The sequence below is a fragment of the Crocodylus porosus genome, unplaced genomic scaffold (assembly GCF_001723895.1).
Source record: "Crocodylus porosus isolate Cpor-Errol unplaced genomic scaffold, CroPor_comp1, whole genome shotgun sequence".
NCBI classification, from domain to species: Eukaryota; Metazoa; Chordata; order Crocodylia; family Crocodylidae; genus Crocodylus; species Crocodylus porosus.
The window spans coordinates 28,926,715-28,950,400 of record NW_017728943.1 but is presented as its reverse complement, the minus strand read 5'-3'; the positions used below and the strand labels follow the sequence as shown (position 1 = coordinate 28,950,400).

Here is a 23,686-nt window from a genome sequence, read left to right as displayed (position 1 = left end):
CTAAAGGCACTCACGTGTTTGCAGGATCAGACATAAGCATGAAAAATCTACATTTTGAGCCAGTTGTTTTTTTACACTGTTCTGGCAGTGCAAAGTAGTCTTAGTAGTATAATTTGGCCATGTGTAGGTTTTCATAATTCATATTTTCTTGAAGACGGGACGCTAGAGAATGTATTTTCCCTTTTCCAATATCCTGGCTTTTATAGACTCACTATTATTTCATATACATTTCTGATAAAATGCAGGTTCTCCCCCCTCGTGCATGTGATGCAGTACATAAACTCTGTTCGGATTTTAAGGTGTGGTTAAACCAATTAACACATATTTTAAGTAACAATGATAAGGTTTTTAAATCTGCTTTTCAATTTCAGACCTTAGTAAAATTTGAACCTCAGTCTTAAAAATTATGGAAGATACTGCTAAATGTCAAATACTGTAGTCCTAAACATTTTAATAGTCCTATCAAATTCAGTAAGCTTAAAATATGATACGTAAAATCAATACTTTTGAGTCTGCAAAATATATATCAAATTTATATTCTAAAACTACTTCAATTTACAACACCAACACCACAAAAAGAATCTTCTGATTTAATGATTATTTAATATCAATATAACTCAGATATAATCCATAAAAGTTCTCTATTCATATATCCCTGAAACGTTTCATTTTGCCGTGAGATCAGACCACCTCCAAAACGCATACATGCTGTGTGTGTATATAAATTTATGTATGCGCACATGTATATATGTGCACAAACATATATGTACTCACACAAGTATATAACATACACATACACACGCACAGACCGACATACTTTAGACAAACAAAGTTCATCTCTGTTTTAAACTTGCTCTAATAACCACAGTTCCAACAAAGGAATTTTGAGCAGCAAATATATTTCTTTTCATATGATAAACCTAATATCGAGAGAGCAAGCCACCAGTGCCTGCAAAGCTAAAAAGGGTTAAATGTTTCAGTGCAAATGTAAAATGATGGTACAGCTGTCAAGGTGCAGTTAGAAAATAGGACACAAAATGATGACGTATTGTTATATAATTCGGTAGGATCTGTATTAGTTTGGAACACTTTGCACTGGCACTTCAAAAGGAAATCTGTGCACATTAGTCTTTGTACAATGCACTGGTCTTCATTAAACATTCTTAACAGTACACATGGCCTGAAAATTACCCATTGTAAGTTGGCCAGAAAAAAATAAGATGGTTAACACATTAATTTCCCCATTATAACTGCACTAAGCTTTAGCATAATAATAAAAACGAAGAATGAGAATGAAGACCTTTGCACAATACTGTTATAAAACGTTCCTTTGGGAACGTGCATTTGAATACAGATTCCTCCTGTCTTTAGGAGCTGTTCTATGGCAGCTTACAACAGGAAAATAGAGAGTGGGCAGCACAAGCGTGGCGTGCCCTGGCACAGTAATCGCTGCCTGTAGCCTGACTTGGGGAGCTAAAAAGGAGTATCAAATACTTTTTCTGGATGATCATCTTCCAATTCCTCTTCATTTTGCAGAGGTTTATGGTTCAATTTTCCACTGTCAGATGCCAGAGAGGAAGGGGCAGAACTGTGGTCTCCATCTTCACTGATTTTCCCTTTCATTGCTTCCTGTACAAACTCCAGAATCTCCAGAGGGAGTCTCTTGAATTTGTCTTGGTATTCCTGATCGAGTTCAACCTGCAACTGAAACAAAACATGCAAAAAGTTATCTTAACTTGTTTCTAATACAATCCATGTGTAGAGCATGGACATACCAGAAGCAGAAAGGGGGGTTGGGGGTGGGGGGAATTATTTTGAATTTTTAGTATGAGTACTGTACACATAATTAATTATCATGCACCTATTAATTATCATACATCCATTGCCAAGTTGAAGATAAATGTAACCCTTTTTGCTTAAGGCTTTTGTCCTGCTAACCTACTTTTAGGCACATAAAAATCCTGAAAACACGCATGCGCTTAACTATACTTGTTTGAACAGTCCCGCCAGTTCCAAGAAGACTATTTATTTGAGGGTAGTTAAGCACATGGATAGGTCCTTAGTGAAGCAAGGCCTTAATTAGCTCTTAGCTAGAAAATCAAATTCTGTGAATGCTTTTTAGCTTCAAAATGACAAACATATTGTCCTGGGAATAATAGAAAGACTTTTGCCAGCTAATTATGGTTGGAGAAATGTAAGGAAAACCTCAATAAGCTTGCCACCTGGATTAAAAGAAAAATAAGTTATTCAATATTTTATGGCAATAATTTATATTCTAGTGATATAAAATTTTGTATAATCAGAGTACTGCAGTATGTGCTTTGGACAAAAACTGGGGGGAAAAGTATCATTTTATTATGGGATATAAGCCATAAAGCAAGGAGATTGATGGAAATATGGCTCTCCAACTGCACAATGTTCTGCAATCTCTTGCAGTATTTAGGTGGATGATCTCTTTTAGTGCCTTTCTAGGATCTGTATGCTCCATACCATTATAAACAGCAATATACACTAAGACTGAAGCTGGAGAGAAAAGCCAGGCTTTTCAGCATGGCCAAGACTTGGTCTACAATGTTATGTTAAGGATATGAAAAGATCACCCTCTCTTCCTTCCGGGTGACACAGCTCGCCTGGAAAGCCTCACTCCATGACAATATGGACGAGGCTACGCTGGAGGCTATGAGGACACCTATTGGCATATCTACTGCTATTCCAGGAAATGGTATAGCAAAGTCAACATAAAAAACTCAGGTCTCTTGTAATACTCCAAATGTTTTCCATGGCACTGAACGCATTAATCAAAAGATTGGAAGATAATGGGTTCTGCTGCCATATTTCTGCTGGCTCTGGTGGCAGTAGCAGCCCTGTAATATAAACAAGCTCCAAATCTGATGGGCAGAAAGGGTTAAAAGCAGGTCGTAAAACCAAGAACATCTCAGGGACAACCAAGGGCCTTAGTATATGGTTATTTTGAGTGGCTCCTGGAACTATTAACCCCTGGATTGTCTGCATGTTAACACCTGAAACTAGTTTTAAGCACCCCTTAGGCAGCTTATAGTTGAATCCAGGGCAGGATTCTCTATTATCCATATTACCAGCTCATGACACATTAAGCTGTAGCCAATCTAGGCTATGCCTTTGTGTAAGCGACCCACCCACATCTCCTCCCCTGCTGGCTGGGATTGGGCCCACTGCCTCCCCTGCCTACCAGCAGCCCAGATCCCTGCTCACCAGCTCCATCCTGCCCTGTTCACTAGCCCAGAGAAGAGCAGCAGCCCAACAATGTTGGTGGGGCCTGGGCAAGCAGGTTAACCCTTCTCTGCCTGCTCCCCTGGGACAGATAGTATGGACAGTCACAAATAAGTGGAGGCGGGGAAGGAAGAGGGGAACTCCTAGGGGCAGGAGGGAGCCCTGCAAGTGGAGGAAACCAGGGGAGCTCCTAAGGGCAGGAGGGAGGCCCAGAGTGGGAGGGAGGAGGATTCTTACCTTTCAGTTCTCCAGACCCCCGCTGGTCTGAAGTATGACTGCTCCAAACTTGAGCTAGTGCTAATACCTACCAACACATGTGCGGCTCATAGCGTAACATGTAACAAGGCCTTAAGTTAGCACTGAACTTACCTGTCTCTTTTTGAAATAAGGGATTCTGTCATGAGCACTCTGCTAACTGTAGCTGCAGCAGCTTTTAAGTAATCATACATTAAGATTTTGAGGTAATCTACAATTAGTCTTAAGTAGTCACAATCCGTTTGTTTTTCTTTTTTCAGGGTTCTTATAAAAGATGTTGCCAGTTTTCCTCTTCCATCTCTGTCTTTGAACCCATCCAATTTGGCTTCAGGTCCCATTCCCTGCTTTGAAAGACCTCTCAAAGTTCAACAAATTCTTTCTACCCAGATCCAGATATCCTCATCTTCTTGACTGCTCTACAGTTTTTGATATTGTCATCACAAGCTTTCTCAACATCACACCCATTTTTTCCATGCCTGTTTCTTCCCTGTTGTGTTGGCCATCCCTTCAGCATATTTTTGCTGAGTACTTTTCCTGCTACTTGCATGGAAGAACTTAAGTCTACTCTTCTTCTAGTTCTTCAAATCTCCATTCCTTACCTGGCTTCAGCTCCCAATTATGAATGAAGAGATCAGAAATCTATTCCATTTTTCTTGACTTGCTCCCTCCTGTCCCACCTCTTAGCCTATCTTGTGGGTCTCTGTTTTGCACTGCCTCACCACTAGTCACCAAGACCCACACTGGGCTTTTTCCTTCCAAATCTTCATTCACTCCTCTCCATTTTCTGTTGCTGTTCTGTTGCCCTCCCCCATTCGTCACTGCTCACTACTGCAGGTATCCATCTTAAACACTTCCATTCCCATCATTCCCAACAGAAGCTCAACAAAAGATTCACTTGAGCCAGGTGGCCCATCAGGCTAACATGGCTAAGACACACCAGTTTCTACAACCACACAGGTCCCTTGTGTACTATCACTACAACTGTCTGCCTCCTGCTCCCCTGTCCTAGTGACCAGCTACACATTTACATCTGGGTTGACCAGGGACAAAATTGGGAATGAGGCTCAAATTCACTGTGATGCCCACCCCACAAAAACTGTATCAAAATCCTGCAGCTTCTTCCTCCTCAGTATACAAGTGTCCTTTGGTCTCTATCGCTGTTACTAAAATCATTGTTGGACTCTCATAACCCATCTTAACAATAGTAATCTCTTCTACTGTGGCCTCCCCAATCACTATGTTGCCCACCTAACTGGTACTGATAAGTTGTGGCACAAAATGGCAACAGTTTATATACCACAGTTTTAAAATACATATTTAAGACGCCCTTACTTTGCCATGACACAGCCAATTGCCACTTTATCTGCTCTTCTATGCCTGTCTTCCCCTTCTTCTCTCATCCCTTCCCCCATCCTCTTTCTCTCTAGATGGAAAGTATTCAAGGCACACTCCTTTCTGTTGTGTTTTGAGAGATGTGTGGATACTACAAGTATAAGTAAACACAAACAGCAGCAATGGAGTACACACCAATGCATTGAAATCCCACCTGGAAACTTAATGAAAACCAGTGCAGATTACTGAGCCCTAGTGGGGTATGTTCTCTGTCTCATGTATGACTCGGCACCTGGGAGGATGGATTCTCCATCTCAGAATGATCATAAGATACAGTGCTAGGTAGGCTGTATTGCTGCATTCTGCTCTGGAGGTGACCAAGGGGTAAAAGACTTACAGCAAGGTCCATGTCTGAGAGAAAGGGCAAAGAAAGCCACTGAAAGAGGTGGCTACCCAGTACTTAAAATAGACCAAAATTTAATAAAACTGCGAAATTAACAACTTGTGTTGCAAGTGGCAGATGCTCTCACGCAATCAGGGGTGCCAATTTTTTTATTTGCTTCCTCTAGCCTACCAACATCCTCTTAGTCTTCATGACAACTAACCCTTCATTCCTCCTACAGTTTCAAACATCCTCTGGATCATTTCTTCATCTCTACCAACCCAGATCAATGCGACAGAGCTGTAGAGCTAGGTACAGTATCACAGCATATGCCTCTTCATTAAACCTCATAATAATACCTTTCTCTGTACCCTGAAGATAGTGAAATAAACCCAAGCAGAAACCTGCAGGAGGGAACCATCTTGCAGAAAAATGACTGGCTAACACTAGTACTCCAATCAAAGTGGACTTGCTTTAACCAACTTCATCCAGGCCCTCTAGGAGTTCCAGCTGTGACAACTAAGCCCTATGATTTGAACTATAAATGACAGCTGGTACCTAAAACAATCAGTACAGATGCTTCACATCTATCCAGCATGAGGTGATCATTTACTAATTCAACCAGTGAAAGCCATTCCTTATCTAGGTCAACAATGCAGCAGACTGGACACAAAGTGATTGGAGGACTCCGGAACCACTGGAGTTTCTGTCAGAAACGTTACTCCTATAATAAGCTGACAGTCCCCAAAGCTAAGTGAATACTTTGCAAGACTGAAAAATCAAACAATCAGCCCACCATTCTGGTTTTATATAAATGTTCAAAGATGTTTAGAAGACAATTTTTCTTGCAGTTACTCTCAGCTCTAGGTGGTAGTTCCCAGGCATGGAAATAAATAGCAGGCATTAATACATTATTTTATTGTAAGCTCAGTGCACTGGAATCCATCCTGTTAATAATCACTGTGTTTTTCTAAACAACAAGATGTGGAGAATGCCGTTTTTTACCTAGTCTGATTGCAATTTGCTCCCTTCTATTGCATGATGCAGGATAACACCAATACCCATGATAGTATACTTCACAGTCATTAATAGACTCCCTGCACGATGCTGGCCAAGTCTCTTAAGCTGAAGTTGTTAAAGGTAAGTATTGATTATTCTGGAAAATCCCAAACCCCACACTTTGGGGGAACTGACTTAGACCATGAGCCAAAAGATCAAGGGAAGTGATTATTCCTCTCTATTCAGCACTGGTGAGGCCAGATCCTCAGTACTGTGTCCAGTTTTGGGCCCCCCAGTACAGAAAGGATATGGACAAATTGGAGAGACTACAGCAGAAGGCAACAAAAATAGTTAGGGGGCTGAGGCATATGATGTATGAGGAGACACTGAGGGAACTGGGCTTACTTAGTCTGGAGAAGAGGAGATTGAGGGGAGATTTAATAGCAGCCTTCAACTACCTGAAGGGGGGTTCGAAAGAGGATGGAGCTAGACTGTTCTCAGTGGGTGCATCTACACGAGCTGCTATGTTGCCATAGTGATGAGCTATGGCAACGTGAAGTAGCTTGTCGCTACAGTGACAGTGTTGGCAGATGCAAATCGTGACACTGCTGCTACTGCGTAGTAGCTCACTGCAGCTGCGCAGAAGGGTCGGAAACGACCCATGTGGCAATGGACTGTGCAGTGCCAGTGGTTACTGCACAGTCATTTAATACTTGCTAACGACTGCACAGTTGGGCACACACGCAGATGCACCCAATGGTGGCAGATGACAGAACAAGGAGCAATGGTCTCAAGTTGCAACAAGGGAAGTTTAGGTTAGTTATCAGGAAAAACTCTCTCACAAGGAGGGTAATAAAGCACTGAAAGAGGTTACATGGAGAGGTTGTGGAATTTCCATCCTTAGAGGTTTTTAAGACCCAGCTAGATAAAGCTTTGGCTGGGATGATCTAGCTGGGAATGGTCCTGCTTTGAGTAGGGGGTTGTACTAGATGGTTTCCTGAGGTCCTTCCAACCCTAATTTTGTGATTCCATGATCTCTCCATGCCTCAGTTTTCCCATCTGTAAAATGGAGATGACTGTGCTTCCTGTCCTCACAAAGGCATGGTTGTGTCCATATGGCACACATACTATTGTCAACAGCAGCTTCCTCAAGCACATTAGGCTGCTTCAAGAAGGCTGTTTCCTAAATGGGAAGCAATATTCCAGTGTTCACAGGGGTAAACTACTCAGCTTGGGTGTATGCTAATCAGCCATGTCACTCCGCAGTGCTAATTAGTGCCTTGAAATTGCCTGAATACCATAAGCTTACTGTATAGCCATAGCCTACATTGTTTAATTTACTGAAGCTCAATGATACTTCCTCTACTAGGTAGGCTGTCATGTATGGCTGTTTTATCACTCACTGATTACCCAGCAAGGCATTGACTCTGGGATCATCACTGGGTGAGAAAGCCCTAAACAGTTCACCTTGCACTGTAATGGAGACAAGTGTTCTTTTTTTGCTGTTTGTTTTTACCATTACATTTGCCTGGCTGTGAAAAGTCACACTGCTTGCAATCATTCCAGTTACTCTGCAGTAAAGGCTGGGGACAGTGAGGGGTAAGGGAAAGGCAGGGAGCCTGTCTCCTCAACCGAAGCAGAATCATTCCAGTTTCTTAACTCTATTGCTAGGAAACTGGCAAGAGGCAGCATTGCAGATAAAAGTCCGAATAGAAAATAGCACTTTTCCACAGAGAGAAACACATCAGGAATTGTCGCTGGAGTGACTGGTTTATTCCCTCTTGCATTTTAAAATTAATATCCACTCTATTTATTTATTTTATTATGATTCAAGAACTGAAATAAACCTGCTCCTTTGAGCTCAACCCCTTGGCAAATGAATCATGCCCTCGATTTCATGCTGGAGATAAGTCATCCCTTTTTAATCTTTATGATCTCCTAAGTAAGATCCTTAGGTTGCAGGCTAATGGCAACCTTAGTCCTTAATGGAACAAATCTTGCAGTCGCAGCTCAATGTGGGGTGAACAAAGAGACCATTAATAAGGTCTAACACACACCAGGAAATATGAGGGGAAACTAAGTCATGCTGTCTCCTTCTTGGCCAGCTCGAAATTTGGAAAAGCAAATCATACTCTTGTTTCAGAAAGAAGGCAAGGCAGAGTGGTACCTTAGGGCAGACGTGATGGGAGGCTGCTCCAATTCTTTGTAATTACAGGGCATCAGAGCAGACTCACTTAATCAAGTCTGCTGGAGCATGGTAACTAGCAGGCTCCAACCAGCCTCCACACCTCCTGTATCAACATCTCCAGGCTTCAAAATGGTGGTGAGGGCACTTTAAATAAAGCTCATCAAATGAGCTTTAGTTAAAATGCCCCTCCCACCATTTTGAAGTGCAAGGATGTTGATACAGGAGATGCAGTGGGTGCTTTAATTAGAGCAGCGCTTGAAGCCTGCCCCACCCTGAGCATGTGCTAAAAATGCCCTTAAAGACTTATTAGATTTTTCCAGTTATTTCAGGAAGGACTGCCCCACCACCAGTTTCAAAGAGTAGAGGCCAGGCCAGCAGTAAATGATTGCTTTGAATCAACCCTCCATAAACTGTCATCTGCAGAGATAAAGGCAGGTCTTACCAAGGCTGCAAGCTGGTACCCGAGGGGTCCAGTTGCATTGCAGGTTCAGCCTACAGTGTAGTTAACATAATGCATCAGTAGGGGAGCATCACCAAAACATTCCTCTCTCCTTCCCACTTATAACTGACTAAGATCAAATGTCAGTCCAGAGCTGCTGCCACTTTCTAAGGATGGACTGAGCCCATGGTTGATCACTATCAGTGTTGCAATGCACACAGTGCACTGCCTCTGCAGGGTGCTGCTACCTTTCAGCTCTCCTCATGAGGACACATGTATCACCCATGAGCAGTTGGAGAAGTCCCTGGCCCCTAAGGAAGTGATGTATATATGGCTCTCTGCCATCTCTCCCATATACATGGCCTGAAAGAAGGTATGACTTGGTTCTTGAAGTTTAGTTTGCTCTCAGTTAAAACTGTTCTGTGTTTGGGTTACTTCCCTTTACTACATTATCAGGAATCCAGCAATCCAGGTTATGGCTGAGATGTTCTCTGTAACTGCTATACAAAGTGACCTGCAGTTGCTTTTGGGTTTGGAGAAAGAGACAAGACTAGGAAGAACAGGGAAGGAAAGATTCTTATCTGCACCATTAACACACAGTGACCCTGTCCCCTCTCTTATCTCTTGCTACCTTCTTTTCCATCCTCCATGTGTTCTCTCTTTCTCTTCACCCTCTTACCCCCCCTCTCCTCAAACCTATTGATTAACATCACCTTTCTAAGCATCCCAAAGTCATGCCTCTTTAAAGTGTCTCAGATTGAACATCCCAGTGTTGGAGCTGTACTTGAAATTTGTGGCTTCATGTTTTCTTTTAGCTAAAGGCAAAGAATCCATGTTTTAAAATTCATGGTCATCATTGTGTGCCCACAGGAGGGTGCTTAGGGAGGGGACATTAATCACTAGTTATTGTGACCATATATTTTTATCTTCCGAGATATTTTATCATCTTGTAAAGATTTTCCTACCAGTGTTATACATTTGGAAAATATTAATAATCCTCACAAGAGCCTTGTGAGACAGGAAACTGTAAGTATTATTAGCCCCACTTTACAGATGGAGGCAGAGAGATTAGGTCCTTTTCTTTCCTTTTTCATGTCCTTGTGGCAAAGTATTTAGCACAATTTTCAGATTCACTGGAATATGACAGGGCCATGCCATGAGCACTTCTGCTGTTGCCTTGGGAGGTTAGGTGACTTGCTCCAAATGACACATCAAGTCTACATCAAAATAGGCACCAAAATCAGGATGTCCTGGCTTTTAGGAGACAAGGTTCTTTGGGTAAATCTGATATCTTTTATTAGAAAATTAGAAAAATTTTTCTTTGCAAACTTTCAGGTACAAACACCCTTCTTCAGGTACAGCAAGAGTCTGCAGTTGTTATGTGCTCTTCCTGGGTGGCGTAGAATAGAAGCCAGAGACCAGTATGCAAGAACACCAGTCAACAAAAATGGAAATTGTGGCAGATGGACTTAGGTCGCAGAAAAAAGTTCCATTTGTCGTGTTATCAGACCCTTGAAAGCACTCTACAGCTGTGCCCCATACAGAAGTACAAAGCTCCAGAGCACTTTAAAAGTGCCTGATTACATGACAGTTTCAACCCTTATTACATGAGGGTCCAGATGCAGGTGCTCCAAAGCAGAGCACCTTCATTAACTTCTGTCAGTACGCATTGGGAGCAAGGCTGGGTTGATGAAGCCCAGCCCCACCCCTGTGCTGTCTTCAGAATGGGAGAGGGAAGAAGGAAGGGGAGGGAGTTTCATCTGGGGTTTGCCCAACCTGCACTGGATGGTGGGGCAGGTGGATTGGAGCCCCCCCATGCCTTGGGTGGGGGCTCCAATCCACCTGCCCCAGCCTGCAGCGCAGCAGATATGCAGCAGAGTCATAGATTCATAGATGTTAGGGTCAGAAAGGACTCAATAGATCATCAAGTCTGACCTCCTGCACAGACAGGAAAGAGTGCTGGGTTCAGATGACCCCAGCCAGATACCCATCTAACCTCCTCTTGAAGACCCCCAGGATAGGGGAGAGCACCACTTCCCTTGGGAGCCCATTCCAGACCTCGGCCACTCTAACTGTGAAGAAGTTCCTCCTAATATCCAGTCTAAATCTGCTCTCTGCTAGCTTATGGCCATTATTTCTTCTGACCCCCAGAGGCACCTTGGTGAGTAGAGCCTCACCAATTCCCTTCTGCACCCCCATGATGAATTTATAGGCAGCCATAAGGTCGCCTCTCAACCTTCTCTTGCGGAGGCTGAAGAGGTCCAGGTGCCCTAGTCTCTCCTCGTAGGGCTTGGCCTGCAAGCCCTTAACCATTTAGTGGCCCTTCTCTGGACCCTCTCCAGGTTATCCACATCTCTCTTGAAGTGTGGTGCCCAAAACTGCATGCAATACTCCAACTGGGGTCTGACCAGTGCCCGATATAGGGGAAGTATCACCTCCTTGGTGCTGTTTATCATGCATCTGCTGATGCATGATAAAGTGCAGTTAGCTTTGCTGATGAATTCATCACACTGACGACTCATGTTCATCTTGGAGTCTACTAGGACTCCAAGATCCCTTTCTGCTTCTGTGCTGCCGAGCAGGCAATTTCCTAGGCAGTAGGTGTGCTGGACATTTTTCCTCCCTAGGAATAGATATGCAGCAGATATGCCTCAGCCTCCAGGGGCTGCAGATATACAACTGCTCCAGACTGGAACTCAAGCCCCCAAACCCCCAGATCCAACAGTGAACATCTGTTGTGTCAGGGGAATGCTGCAGCTCATGGTGCTTCCTGAGAAACACCATGAGTTAAAACTGGAAGCTGCACATATGTCAGCATCCTTAATCTCTTGGCCCAAACTCTTTCTCAGTCCAAAGTAGAGGCCTACGGAGGTCCTTGTTTCAAATAACTTTTTGTAGAGTTTCCTTAGGAAGAGACACTTCTGACTGGCACTTCCTGGGAACATGGTAGGGAGTACCATTAACATGGTCATTCATTCAAAATAAGGAAAAAGCATTAAGTGAAGAAGACAAATGCAATGATTTATAGTACTTATAACATTTACATCACTAATACCTAAAAGCTATTATTAAACCTACTAAAAAAGAATGTATGTTAAAACAGCAACCAGAATCTTAAATTTAGCCCACCATGCTCCATAAAAAATACAAAGCAAGGCAGCAGAAAGTGTGGTTTCAAACAGATTCTGACCAAGCTCTTTAGACCTCTACATACTTTCAGTATGATCTAACAAACTTCTGCTTCCATCAATAACAAAAATAATATGATCACATGAAAACTCCAGTGTGCTGCCAAAACAAATTACCCGAAGGCCTGCAGTTCACACAGAGTATTATTGGGATTAGAAAAAAAGCTGAATCTCCTTAATGTTGAATAAGATCAATCTGTGGTGCTTAATATTATGTGTGTGGTTTTCTTACTGAGTTTAAGATAAGAATAGTGGATTCCTTTCCTTAGCACCTTTATCTCACCACATCCACTGAATCCTCTTGCTAAAACTTTTTTTTCCCCACTTTAGGGTCTCTTTAAAGATAAGCGTAAAAAAGATTGACCTTTTCTAGTTACTGGAATCAGATCATCAAATAATAAACTTCTGTAGTTCTGTGAAGTACTAACAGAATTAAGAAAAGCTCAGCCACAGCAGCTTAGAAACATGGCAGCAGATCTATAGTTGCATATATGAACACCAGATATAAGATGTTATTGGAAAATATTAAAAACATGGTTATTTGTGTAGCTTTGTAGAGTTGGGAGACAATAAAGAACCCTGTGCATGGTAGATATACGGATATGTAGTTGGTCTATATTAAAACAAGGTAAGATCTGCAGTTAAGTTATGAAGCCTACATTAGCCACGGTTAAAGGCTTAACATGTTCCAATGCAATGCTATGGGAAAAGGAGAAACAAGACCACTTGCATAGTACTGTCATTGGTACAGAGCTGTAAGACACTGTTAGACAATGGTTTTAGCATGTGGTATACAATTATTGGGGTGGATTTATGATCGTTATGACAGCTTCTGATGAAATAAGCTGTTGCCTATGAAAGCCCATGCCTCTCTGAACCAGCTATAGGTACAACTGTGGTCAGAAACACCCTAAATGAACCCTGAGCTCCTGATCCTGAAGGAATACTACATGCAGTTAACTATTCAGAACTGAAGAAGACATCTTTAGCAGGTATAGCTGGGGCTGTGTTTTGCTGGCTGACCATTTGCAAAGCTATCACAAAGTCAACTTAAATGGTTACCTGAAGACCATAGGGAAACCCCAGGGTGACAGTCATGTGTGATGAATCCCATCTCAGCTCGTGGTATGGTCATTTGGCCAAGACAGAGGGCTTGAAGACATTATGTCTGGCTGATCCTTCTACACACTGCCATAACAGTATCTTCAGATCTCTTACCATGAGTTATGAAGATACTGTATGACCTTAGACCTGCCAGCCAGGGAGAGGTGGCTATATACTTTTCTTCTGTCCCCCTTTCCGAGTTGTATGAAGTCCTTAGTCTTGGTAATCTGACCTGCTAACATCACCTGGCCCAGGCGCTGGGGAATAATATAGGAAGGTAGCTATTATACTACACGGTGCCTCTTTGTCTTTGCACAGGGACTGGGACCTTCCCGTTTTAAATAGGAAAAAGAAAAAAAAAACCGTAGCTCCAGTGAACTCAAAATAAACGATGAATACTTCTTTAAAAAGAATCCAAAGAATTCACCTCAAGGCAGAAGCCCAGCATGGAAAATCTAAGCTCTGAAGTCAAGCATTTTGAAAAGCTGCCTCTAGAGCTGGTCAAAGATTTTTGGGCAAAAAAATGCAGTTGGATGAAGAAATTCAGTCCAGTAAATTTTCCTCAAACTTTTTGAGGACTTTTTGGAGTAATCTGAAATAAAAATATATTTGTATTTCATGTTGAATTTCCTGTATTTCATTTAGAGTTTTCTGGTTTGTGCTGAGGTTAGGTATCTTATCTTGAGATTTCCATTTCTTTTTGATGTTCCTTTCAGTCTGCCACATGCTGTTCTATCTGCAGACATCTAGCCTCCCTCTCCACGTCCTTCCTTGCCCAGAATGATGCTGTGAAAACAGTGGCAAAAGTGGAGGAAATGTCGTGTTTCAACAATGCTGATACAGGATAAACAGTAAAGCAAAGCATTTAGAGTGGACATTTCCTATCTTAGGATATGTTTCATTTTGCCATTTTCCATATGGCAAACACTTCATTGAGAGGTCTGCCAAAGGATACTTTTCCAGCATTTTCCTTCTGTGAAAAAATTCAAATTTCAATACTCTTTGCTGCCAATTTGGGACAAAACAATATTAAAAAAATTCATGATCTTTTTTTCCTCAAGGGAAATTCCGCTTTTCAGCCAGCTCTTGTTTGAACCTCTTCTTAAATCAATAAATAGTGTGACACTAACTACTCAGCACAGTACTTAATTATATATGAATATTGCTGTCTTCCTCTTGTTTTACTGATGAAAGAAACAATTAAGCCCATCTCTTCTATTCTTTTGTGGGAATATAGCAAACCTGTTTTGAATGCAGATGGTACATTTCCTCTTTATAGCAGTGATTATACCATTTATTAATAAAAGCTGAATTACCATGTGAGGTGGGTATAAGAATTCAGTGGTGGCCGCTGAGCATTTTAAGTTCATATTTTTAATTTTCACATGCCAGTGGAAACAACCGTTTTTTTCCTCAGTGCTAATAAGGGAAAGCTGCAGATCAGGAAAGCATATGGCTGTAATAGAAATACTGTGTCTGAAACTGAGTTTTATTTCTCTCCCCACACCCTCCTCTGAGCCTGCTAAAGCTCTACATACTTATTTTTATGCCTGCAAATGGTTGACCTACGTGCCCCAAGATAGTTTTTGAATAGAGGATTTGGGGCTTTTATGACTGCATCAAACAACAAATATGCACTATGTCAGTAACCCCAATTTAGCTTCCAAATTAGTGCATGCAGGTCTCTCAGATTAAGTGTACAGAGAGCAAGCAAGCGGCTGTTCTGCTGCTTTTCATTTTCAGAGCTTACTTCATTAGATAGCTGTTCTGGAGGGATGAGGAATTAAAGAATATGTAAGCAGCAAAAATTGTTACAAGCTGATGGAGGCTCAATAGCAGTGAGAGTGAAATTGAGGAACACAGCTGAGGGATCAAGTGATTTAGGAGCAGCAAATTTTTTTTGTCTTTAATTTGAAACAAGAGTTTCTTACTAAGGACCACATTGTTCCTTCCACCAAGCAGATAGATTTCTGATGGGGCATATCATCACAGCAGCATTATTTTCCTTGCTCCCCCTACTTGATACATCTGCGAACCATCTGCAGGATATGGGGCATCATAATACACCCTAGAGCAGTGGTTCTCAAACCTTTGTAGACAAACAGCACTCATTTGAAAATGCCAGCTGTTAGTTTTCACTCTTTTTTCATTACCTTATCAGTAATGAAAGCACGGGTGAAAACTAAGAGCTGGCATTTTCCAATGGGTGCTGTGAGTCTAAAAAGTATAATAATAGAGCAGTTTTTTCCATTGCAAAGAGCTCTGAAAGACCACAACTATGGTTCTCTATTTGAAATGTCTGGGTTTATCTTGTGAATCACATATGTAAAACTAACATTGCTAACATTGTGTGGCATTCTTGAAAGGCTCTCAAGGCACCCCACTCAACCTGTGCCACCTTTGTTGAGAATCACTGCCCTAGAGCAGGGATTTTCCACCTTTTTTAGTAAGTGTACCCCTGGGGGCTGGACCCAGACTGGGAAGGGGATGGGGGGGTGGTGCGCAGTGGGACGCCGAGCTGGGGGAGGCAGGTAGAGCGTGGCCACACATGGAGCAGCGACAGCACAGGGTGGTAGGTGGCAACGGCGGTGCACCGCTGCCCTTGCCCCGCCCAGGCCCTGCTCCTGGGAGGCGGCAGCGTGGGGTGCTGGGTGGCAGCACTCCATCCCTTCCTACGCGTACTCCTTAGAGCCTTCCCAAGTATCCCCGGGGGTACGTGTACCCCCAGCTGACAACCCCTACCCTAGAGTGAGAGTTAGAAGGAGTGAGGCTTGAGTGTGCACTGAAGAATCTTACCCAACAACCCTGTTGAACTTTAGCACTTCATCAAGGACACTTCTATCTGCATTACCTTATCCCAGAGATTCTCAAGTACAGTGCTGGTGCTGGGGCCGTGTGCACTGGGATACTGCCAAATCCTTTGAAGCGTGAGGAGATAAGCAGATTAGGACAGGCTCAGGTTTGCCTCTGCCTGGACGATTCCCCACCCCCAATGCCCAGACGCTCCGAAAAAAGGTAAGCACTATAATATATACATTAGTTTTTCAAACTGGGTGCCACTCAATTTACAAAGTTAAGGAGGGGTGCCAGAGGTAGTAGTTGGGCAATACAGATCCACCAGGAGTCATGAGATCAACGAGGCTGGAAAGGGGAAAAATGAGATTGGAGGTAGTGTGGAGTCCTAGACCTCTGCACTGACAACCTCTGAGGATCTCAAGAGAATCAATGGGGGTGAGGGAGTTAAATCTCTTGCCCACAAGGTAAGGTGGCAAAGCAAAATTTGAGGTTGTAAAACTTTCCACCTTGGCTTATGACCTTAAAGAAGGAATTACTTTCTTCTTATTTTGTATTTTGGGTACATGTTTCTCCCTTTTTCAAAAGAAGTATGTGTAGACATAAGTAGGCAGAAGGCAAGACAGAGGTGGACATTATAGACTAGTGATATCAGAGAAACATAAGCTTTTGTGAACCTGAAGTTACTTCTTCAGATGCTGTGAAGGAACACTGATGCTGTCTTTCCACAGCATCTGATGAACTGAGTTTGGGATCACAAAAGCATATACATCTCTGATATAATTAGTCATGAGCAGGGATTCTGGTTTTCCATTTCCCACAGAAAAACAGAGAAAACCACAGATTTCCTCTTTTTATCAGAGAAAATGTGGATTTCTTCTTTTAGCAGAGAAACCCATAGATTCCCTGCTTTTGCAAACAGCTCTGCAGGCTGGTTGAGCTCCAGCCTGCAAGAGCTGTTTGCAAACAGGGCGGGAAACCCCCAGCCCTGCCTGGAGGGGAAGGGGGAGTGGGAAGGGTGAGGCCTCAGACTCTCAGTCAGCCAGGGCTCTGCTCAGCTCAGCTCAGCTTCACTCTTCACTCCTGAAGCCTGAGGTAATTGGGGATTGCAGGGGGGTAGGGGCCTCTCTGGCAGGGCTGGGGGGTTGCGGGTCATGACTGGGGAGCACCAGCAGGGCTGGCGGGGCCAGAAGCCAGCCCTGCCCCCACCTGAGCAGGCACAGCAGTGGGGGAGCCAGCTCCATGCTGCTTCTGCTGCAGCTGCCTACTGCTGGGGGCAGGGAGCTACAGGCTTGGGGCCCTGGCCCCATAGCTCTAGCAGCTGGGCACCCCTCCAGCAGGGCTGGAGGAAGGTACTGTGGGCGAGAGCAAGAGGCACGAGTAGGGTGGGGGGCTGTTGTGGGGGCAATGAGGGGTACCAGCAGGGTTGGGATGGTTTTGGGGGTGAGTGAGGGGCACCAGCAGGGCTAGGGGGAGCTGCAGGGGGATTTTAATTTTAATAACAGATTTGGGGATTTTTATCAGAGAATTTGCAATTTTTTTATCAGAAAAAACCAGCATGCCTGATCATGAGGTGCATCTCTACCCTACTTTTTGCCTGACTTGAGACTGACTTGGTTAACTTCCTTTCTGTACTGATAGCCATAATTAGACAAGAGTGGAAGAGCACACCAGTTAAAATAAGAGTTTTATTTATTTAAGTGAATGGAAACAAGAGCAGGTGGGAATGTGGCCCACAGGAGAAGGTTTGGTCTTGACCAGTTAAACCAGTGCACTAAACTAGATGGTTAGACAACAGCCATCTTCTGAGGGAAAATCTTTTCTGTTTAGTTTAACTAACTAGTCTGTTTAATTAAACAGAAAAGATTCTCCCTCAGAAGATGGCTATTGTCTGACAAGGACACCCCATCTCAGCAGATGCGCTTAAAAAATAACACTTATTGTCATGGGAAATAAGTGAGCCAAGGGCACTCTACTATGGAAGCAGCAACAAGGGTGGCAGAGAGAGGGACTTATATGTTCCAGTTGTCCCCATGGGTCAGTCTCCAGCTACCTGGAGACCTGGCTCCTGGTATCACAATCCTCCCATCATCAGCTGCAGGGCTCTTTGAGGGGTACCATGAAAAGGTCCAACTCTCTTGGAACATTTTTGCTCAACTGCCCTAGGGAAGAGAGAAAGACCTGCTAGACCAGACTCCACCTTGTAGTCCCACTAGGTCAATGTCTGCAACTTCAGATACCAAAACCTATTCTTCTATTCCATATATATATATTCTATATATATAGGATGAGATGAGAGTGACAGAAGCTCCAAGTCCTTTCCAGCTCCAGCCTTTAAAGTTTCCACTGCTCCTAGTAAAGTTTCATTCAGCAGCACCAGAGTCCACTTTCACTGCAAGCTGCACCCTGGTAACATTCTCAGAGCCATTTTATCAGCAATTCCCACCCACATAGCAAGAGCTTAAATTGGCTGCAGTTCCTTAAACTAAACAGAAAAGAATCTCTCTCAGATTATGCCTGTTATCTGATAAGGTCACCCCATCCCAGCAGATTCCCTTAAGAGTAACATTTATTGTCATGGGAAGCAAGCAGGCCAAAGGCACCCCACTACAAAAGCAGGAGCAAGAAGCATGGCTGCAACAAGAGAGCAACATGTTCTCTTGGAGTCCAGCAGAGTTCTCACTGCCATTAGTTGATCCATCCACAGCACTCTGATGCCAGTCCTGCTGGATTTCACGTTCTACCCTAACAGCTGCAATTGTCTTCAGTACTCCCTCTTCCTCTGATCCATTTCAGCCTATTCACCACTACTACCTTACTTCCCGTGGACTCTACCACCTCACGAATCTCCTCAAATTGGTTCCTAGTCAAATGAGATAAAGGGTAGGAAAAAAACCCCCCAAAACGCAAAACACCCATTTCATTTGTCATTTAGACTTTGCTTTATAAACTACATAAAATCATACTTTTAAAAACCCATAACAAATGCCACCAAGTTTCACAAGGCCAGGAAACCCCAAAATCTTATGATACCCCATTCTTACTTTCTCTTAAGCTTCCAAATCCTTTTCTTTTGTCTTCTCTCATTCATGACATCTCACTTTCTTTGCTTCCTTGTGCAGTGAATATTTTTACCATTGACTTAAAAGGGCACAGGATTATATCCTTAAGCCTCAATGCTGCAAATACTTAGACGCATGCTTAACTTTATGCACAAACATTCCTGATCTGAATGGTACATGTGAATAAGGTAAAACATGTACATTGATGATTATAGGACCAAGGCTTTATATTCTAAGTGCAAGGCCTTCATCCTCTGTGCTACACTAGTCCAAAGCTGGGGTAACCCCAGTTAAATTAATGCATTTGCAGAGAACTAGATCCTTAGGCTTTTAAATTTAGAGAAGAAACTTTCCATTTCCTTTAGAGAAGGAACTGCCCCTTCTTTCTGTTAGAAAAATGCTACTTATTTCAAGTAATAAGAAATAAATAATGAGATTGATGAAATGCACATGCCCATTGATGGGTACCTAGACCCAAGTTTATGTATATATATCTCCTTTATGATTTCCTGGATGAAATCAGTTGTCTTTCAGCAGCCAGGCAGTGTGTAAACATCATTCACTATTTATATTTGACAATAATTTGTATTTTCCTTAAATGGATGGATTAAACTGAACTCTATGGGGACTTTCTGTATAATCAATTAATGTTTTTATTTCTCTAAAAGTGCCACAGTTTATTTTTATGCACAGTCCTCCTGTGCATCTCATAAGCTGTATATCTGGAACCACTCTTTTTTCTGATGACTATTTTACATACTCATAGTTTATGGCTAAGTACAGACAGTCAAAAAGACTGAGGTTGAATTGATTCAGTCTTTACAGGTTAGCTTAACCTACAAAGATTGAACCAATAAGCAAATGAACAGATATTCACTCTTGATCCACTTTCGATTCAGGAATATGACAGCTCCACAAGCTCCCTTAACATCACTGAGCTTTGCCAAAGAGCAGGAAATGCTTGATGTTTGATAGGGTCTGACCACATCATTCCATAGTGTCATCAGGATGTAATCATCATACATCTCATTCAGCCAAATTTCTCAGGGGCACTGGATATAAGAGCTCTTAGAGCAGATTCTATTCCACTTATTAGGCACATAAGTTGACTTACACACTGAAGTGTGGTTCTATTACACCCTACTCAAATCCCTGAAAAAATGTATGCATAAAGTGTATGAGTCCTCTTTTTCCTCACTGTTTTTTCTGACACTTAGCTTTAAGCCTAAGATAATGGTGTATTACAAAAGCAGACACATTAATGGATATTTGAGACTTGAACACAGTGGCATAGAATCACACTTAGGCATGTAAATCTACTTAGATGCCCAATAAGTGGAATCTATCCATTAGGTAGATCTAGTCCTATTTGTGTCTTCAAGTTCATCCTTTTAGGGGTGTATGGGATGGGGGGAGGAGGGGGAACACCAGCCACAGCGTCTGTTTGGTATAACTTTTATATACCTATTACTGTTAGCAAATTGCATGGGGGTGCTAGCTTAGTGTTGATATTACTGATAACTCTGCTGAAAAACCCTATCCAGCTCTGAAGTTTACCCTACTTAGTAGCAACTTGAGCCCTTCTTCACAACTCTACCTGTCCACATCATAAAGACAACTCTGCAGCACTGAATTTCTTTGAAAAGTCTGCTCTACAAATTACTGAGGCGACCTTCTGTTAATATCGTTAAAATATGAATGTTTTCAGACTAGAAAGCAACCGCTCACTGAATAAAGATCAAAGCCATGAAAGTTTCTTTGAAAAAGCTTTCCAAACAGCTACAGTTCTGTAACCCTTTGTTCTGAAATGTTTCCCAACTCTCTTACTAACAACATAAGCCTAGCTTTCCCTTAGGTCTAAGCAGAGTTTCTACACTGCATTTTACCGGAGGGAGCTCTTGGTATGTGGCAGTGGAGCAATGCACAGTTTCCTCACTCAGTAGCCTACTGAGAAATTCTATTCATTGCATTGATAACTGTGGTCTCCAAGACGTAGATATTAACGAAGCAGAGGTGCATAGAATAATTACACTGGGTAGAGCTACAAGCAGATACTCACGGCACGCATCTACACGTGATATTAATGTACCTGAATAAACTTTGGCATAGTTCACACCTGACTCAGCTGCTCCCAGGCCAGTGTCTTCACATGCACCCAAGACTGCAGCAGTTTGAGCCAGAGTGGTCTTAGATGCACAAGAAAATGGTGCACCTGGGAGCACGTAACCCAAAGCAGGGAGCCTGGAGGGTTAGCCCTGGGCTTTGTGTGGTGGCGTCGGATGGTGGAGGTGCTGGCTGGGGCACATGGGTGTTACGGTGTGGGGCTAGCCAGCAGGAAAGTTTGAGCGCATGTAAGTTTGCAGCTATAGGATAGTACTTGTGTCGGGCAGTACTATGCTACAGCAGAGTTAATTAGTTTACTGTGCCCTAATATGGGTGCAAGTGTAGACTGTGATGCTTTACAGTGGAGTTAATTAGTCAGCTCCACAATAAAGCATTTGTAGATGCACGTGTTTCATAGTTGTTAAGGTTGGAAGGGACCTCAATAGATCAAGTCTGACCCCCTGCGCTGGGCAGGAAAGAGCACTGGGGTCAGATGACCCCAGCCAGGTGCTTGTCCAGTCTCCTCTTAAAGACCCATAAGGTAGGGGAGAGCACCACCTCCCTTGGAAGCTCACTTCAGATTCTGGCAACCTTTACCATAAAGAAGTTCTTCCTGATATTCAACCTAAATCTGCTCTCTGTCAGTTTCTGGCCATTGTTCCTGGTTATTGCAAGGGGTGCCCTGGTAAACAGAGCAACTCCTATTCCTTGCTGCGCCCCCCACCCCACAATGAATTTGTAAACAGCCACAAGATCCCCTCTCCACCTTCTTTTGCAGAAGCTGAAGAGATCCAAGTACCTCAGTCTCTCCTTGTAGGGCCTTACCTGCAGGCCTGTAACAATACGTGTGGCCCTCCTCTGGACCCTCTCCAGGTTATCCACATCCCTCTTGAAGTGTGGCGCCCAGAACTGGACAGAGTACTCCAACTGTGGCCTAACCAGTGCCACTTAGAGGGGAAGTGTTAGGGCTGTGCAAAACAACAGTGTACCATTTTGACCAGTGTTTTGACATTTTGATGGAACAGCGTTTCATTTCGAATTTTGCTTTGATTTGAAACAGCTCTTCTATTTTGTTCTGTCGAAACAGGGTCGAAACAGTGAAACTGTTTTGAAGTTTCACCCATTGGATATAATAGGGAAGGACAAAACAGCCTATAATGTTGTCATTTCTGGCTTGATTTGGATGAAACTTGCAGGCATGCTAGTCCCTACTGAGGCCACAAAGCCTTCCAAGTTTCAAGGAGATAGGTGCAGGGTTTGGGGGAAACTGTACCTCAAGCTGAGGACAAGCAAAACTTGTGACATGGGTGACACGGTGTGTGTTAAGGTGCAGCAGGGTGAAAGCTGCAGGGATGGTAGCCCCTGCTGAGGCCACAAAACCTGCCAGCTGTCAAGGAGAGAGGTGCAGGGGCTTCTGGGCGTCAGAGCCAAAGTTAAAGGTGCTGCTGACACCAGGTTAAATGACACCAAGTTAAGAGAAAAGTTAAGAGAGACAAGTACCGACATGCAGGCAGACAGACAGTTCTGAAAGTAAGCGTGCATGTTCAGACCCGCATCACATACAGGGCCAGTAAGTGATCAATAAGGTATTCAATTTGACAGAGCGCGCATGCCCAGTCATATGCTAGCAAATAGCCATGACATAATCAACTAGAACTTTCCACAAAAGGCGTCGTGTGATTGGCTATTTAAAAAGTATTTAAGCCAACACAATTTCCGCCCAGACAGAGACCCCGGGAGACCAGCCCAGAGACTCTCAGAGACCTGCAGAGACTCTCAGAGACCAGAGACCCGCTGACACCTTGGGCTAGTTCACAGGCTGGCCACCTGTGAACCCTGTCTCTGCGCCACCGATATTCCCAGCATACCCCGTCCCTGCATGCTCGTGATTTAGTTGACTCGTTTCCGTCAGCTGCTGTTCTGCTCCGCCTTGTTCTATTCTACTCGTTCTCCGCTTCATTCTCTGCTTCGTTCCACCATTCTACGATTACTCCGCTTAGTTCTGATCTACTTTGTTTTGTTTATTAGTTCAGTCAGTTAGTTGTTATTTCAACTTAGGGTTCAGTCAATCTAACAACTGAAAGTTTGCATCTGTAACTTACGCTCCCAACAAGTGTAAGTAATAAAACTACATTGCAACCACCAAGCGTCAGTACTGCCTCTGCCCCGCTAGCCCCCGCCTGTTCGTCTGAGCTCGTTACCGTTAGACCAGCGCTCAGGACTGCCACACTGGGTTCTGGGGCCCTGCACCTCTAACTGCTGACAGGCAAAACTTGTGTCGTGGGTGTTTGTGCAACCGTGTGTCTTGGGGCATTGCGGGGGGGGCGTGGAGAAACTATGCAGGCCTGGCTGTTAGGCCCTTTTGCAGCCACAAAGCCTGCCAGCTGTTAAGGAGATAGGTGCAGGTGGTTCTGGGACCCTGCACCCTTAGCTGCTGACAGGCAAAACTTGTGTCGTGGGTGTTTGTGCAACCGTGTGTCTTGGGGCATTGCGGGGGGGGCGTGGAGAAACTATGCAGGCCTGGCTGTTAGGCCCTTTTGCAGCCACAAAGCCTGCCAGCTGTTAAGGAGATAGGTGCAGGTGGTTCTGGGA

At 43.4% G+C, this 23,686-nt stretch overlaps 1 protein-coding gene across 4 annotated transcripts in view; it reads right to left on the bottom strand.

Annotated features, from left to right (window-relative positions):
- Positions 1 to 74: 74 nt before the first annotated feature.
- Positions 75 to 23,686, bottom strand: part of PLCB1 (phospholipase C beta 1) — a 740,315-nt gene continuing 716,703 nt past the window's right edge. For 2 of the 4 annotated variants that reach the window (XM_019549090.1, XM_019549093.1), the window contains one exon: positions 75 to 1,704. In XM_019549090.1, coding sequence (XP_019404635.1) covers positions 1,474 to 1,704 — 231 coding nt within the window. In that variant the 3' untranslated portion in view covers positions 75 to 1,473. The remainder of the gene's footprint in view (positions 1,705 to 23,686) is intronic. The other 2 variants (XM_019549091.1, XM_019549092.1) reach the window with 1 other exon arrangement.